This window comes from Alligator sinensis, unplaced genomic scaffold (genome assembly GCF_000455745.1).
Source record: "Alligator sinensis unplaced genomic scaffold, ASM45574v1 scaffold1860_2, whole genome shotgun sequence".
NCBI classification, from domain to species: domain Eukaryota; kingdom Metazoa; phylum Chordata; order Crocodylia; family Alligatoridae; genus Alligator; species Alligator sinensis.
In genome coordinates, this window is record NW_005843035.1 from 48,581 (window position 1) to 49,047 (window position 467).

Genomic DNA, 467 nt, shown 5'->3' on the forward strand with positions numbered 1-467 from the left:
TCTGCCCCAGTCCCCCTCTACAGCCTGGGTTACTCCCCCATACCCCCCACCACCCCCCAGACCCCACCCAATACCTTCCTGGTCCCTCTTAGGTTCCCCCATGCCTTTCCCTGCCCCCCGCAGCTCCCTCTATTCTCCACTGCCCCCCCGGAAATCCCCTGTAACGTCCTGTGCTCCCCCCACCCACCAACACACCAAGTCAAGCTTGCAAAGTGTTGTGGGGGCTGGGATTGGCTTCCCCTTATATCCCTGGGCCCCGTGGGGTCAGGACTGGGGCTGGTGGGCATTGTCTCTGGGGGGGGTCCCTGATGCCCCCCATGTGTGCCCCCCCACCCCAGACACACTTGCCAGGGTTTGTGGAAGAGGCCAAGGCGCTGCAGGGCCGAGGCGTGGACCTGGTCGCCTGCCTGGCCGTCAACGACGTCTTTGTGGTCAGCGAGTGGGGCAAAGCTCTTGGCCCCCAGGAC

General features: G+C 64.9%; 1 protein-coding gene across 1 annotated transcript in view; it reads left to right on the plus strand.

The window, feature by feature from the left end:
- Nucleotides 1-55: 55 nt before the first annotated feature.
- The window catches only part of PRDX5 (peroxiredoxin 5), a 2,724-nt gene continuing 2,312 nt past the window's right edge, over nucleotides 56-467 (plus strand). Inside the window, exon 1 of the mRNA XM_006036861.3 lies at nucleotides 56-467. This exon is cut by the window's right edge and continues 10 nt beyond it. Within this exon, the coding sequence (XP_006036923.1) occupies nucleotides 309-467 (159 nt within the window). The 5' untranslated portion in view covers nucleotides 56-308.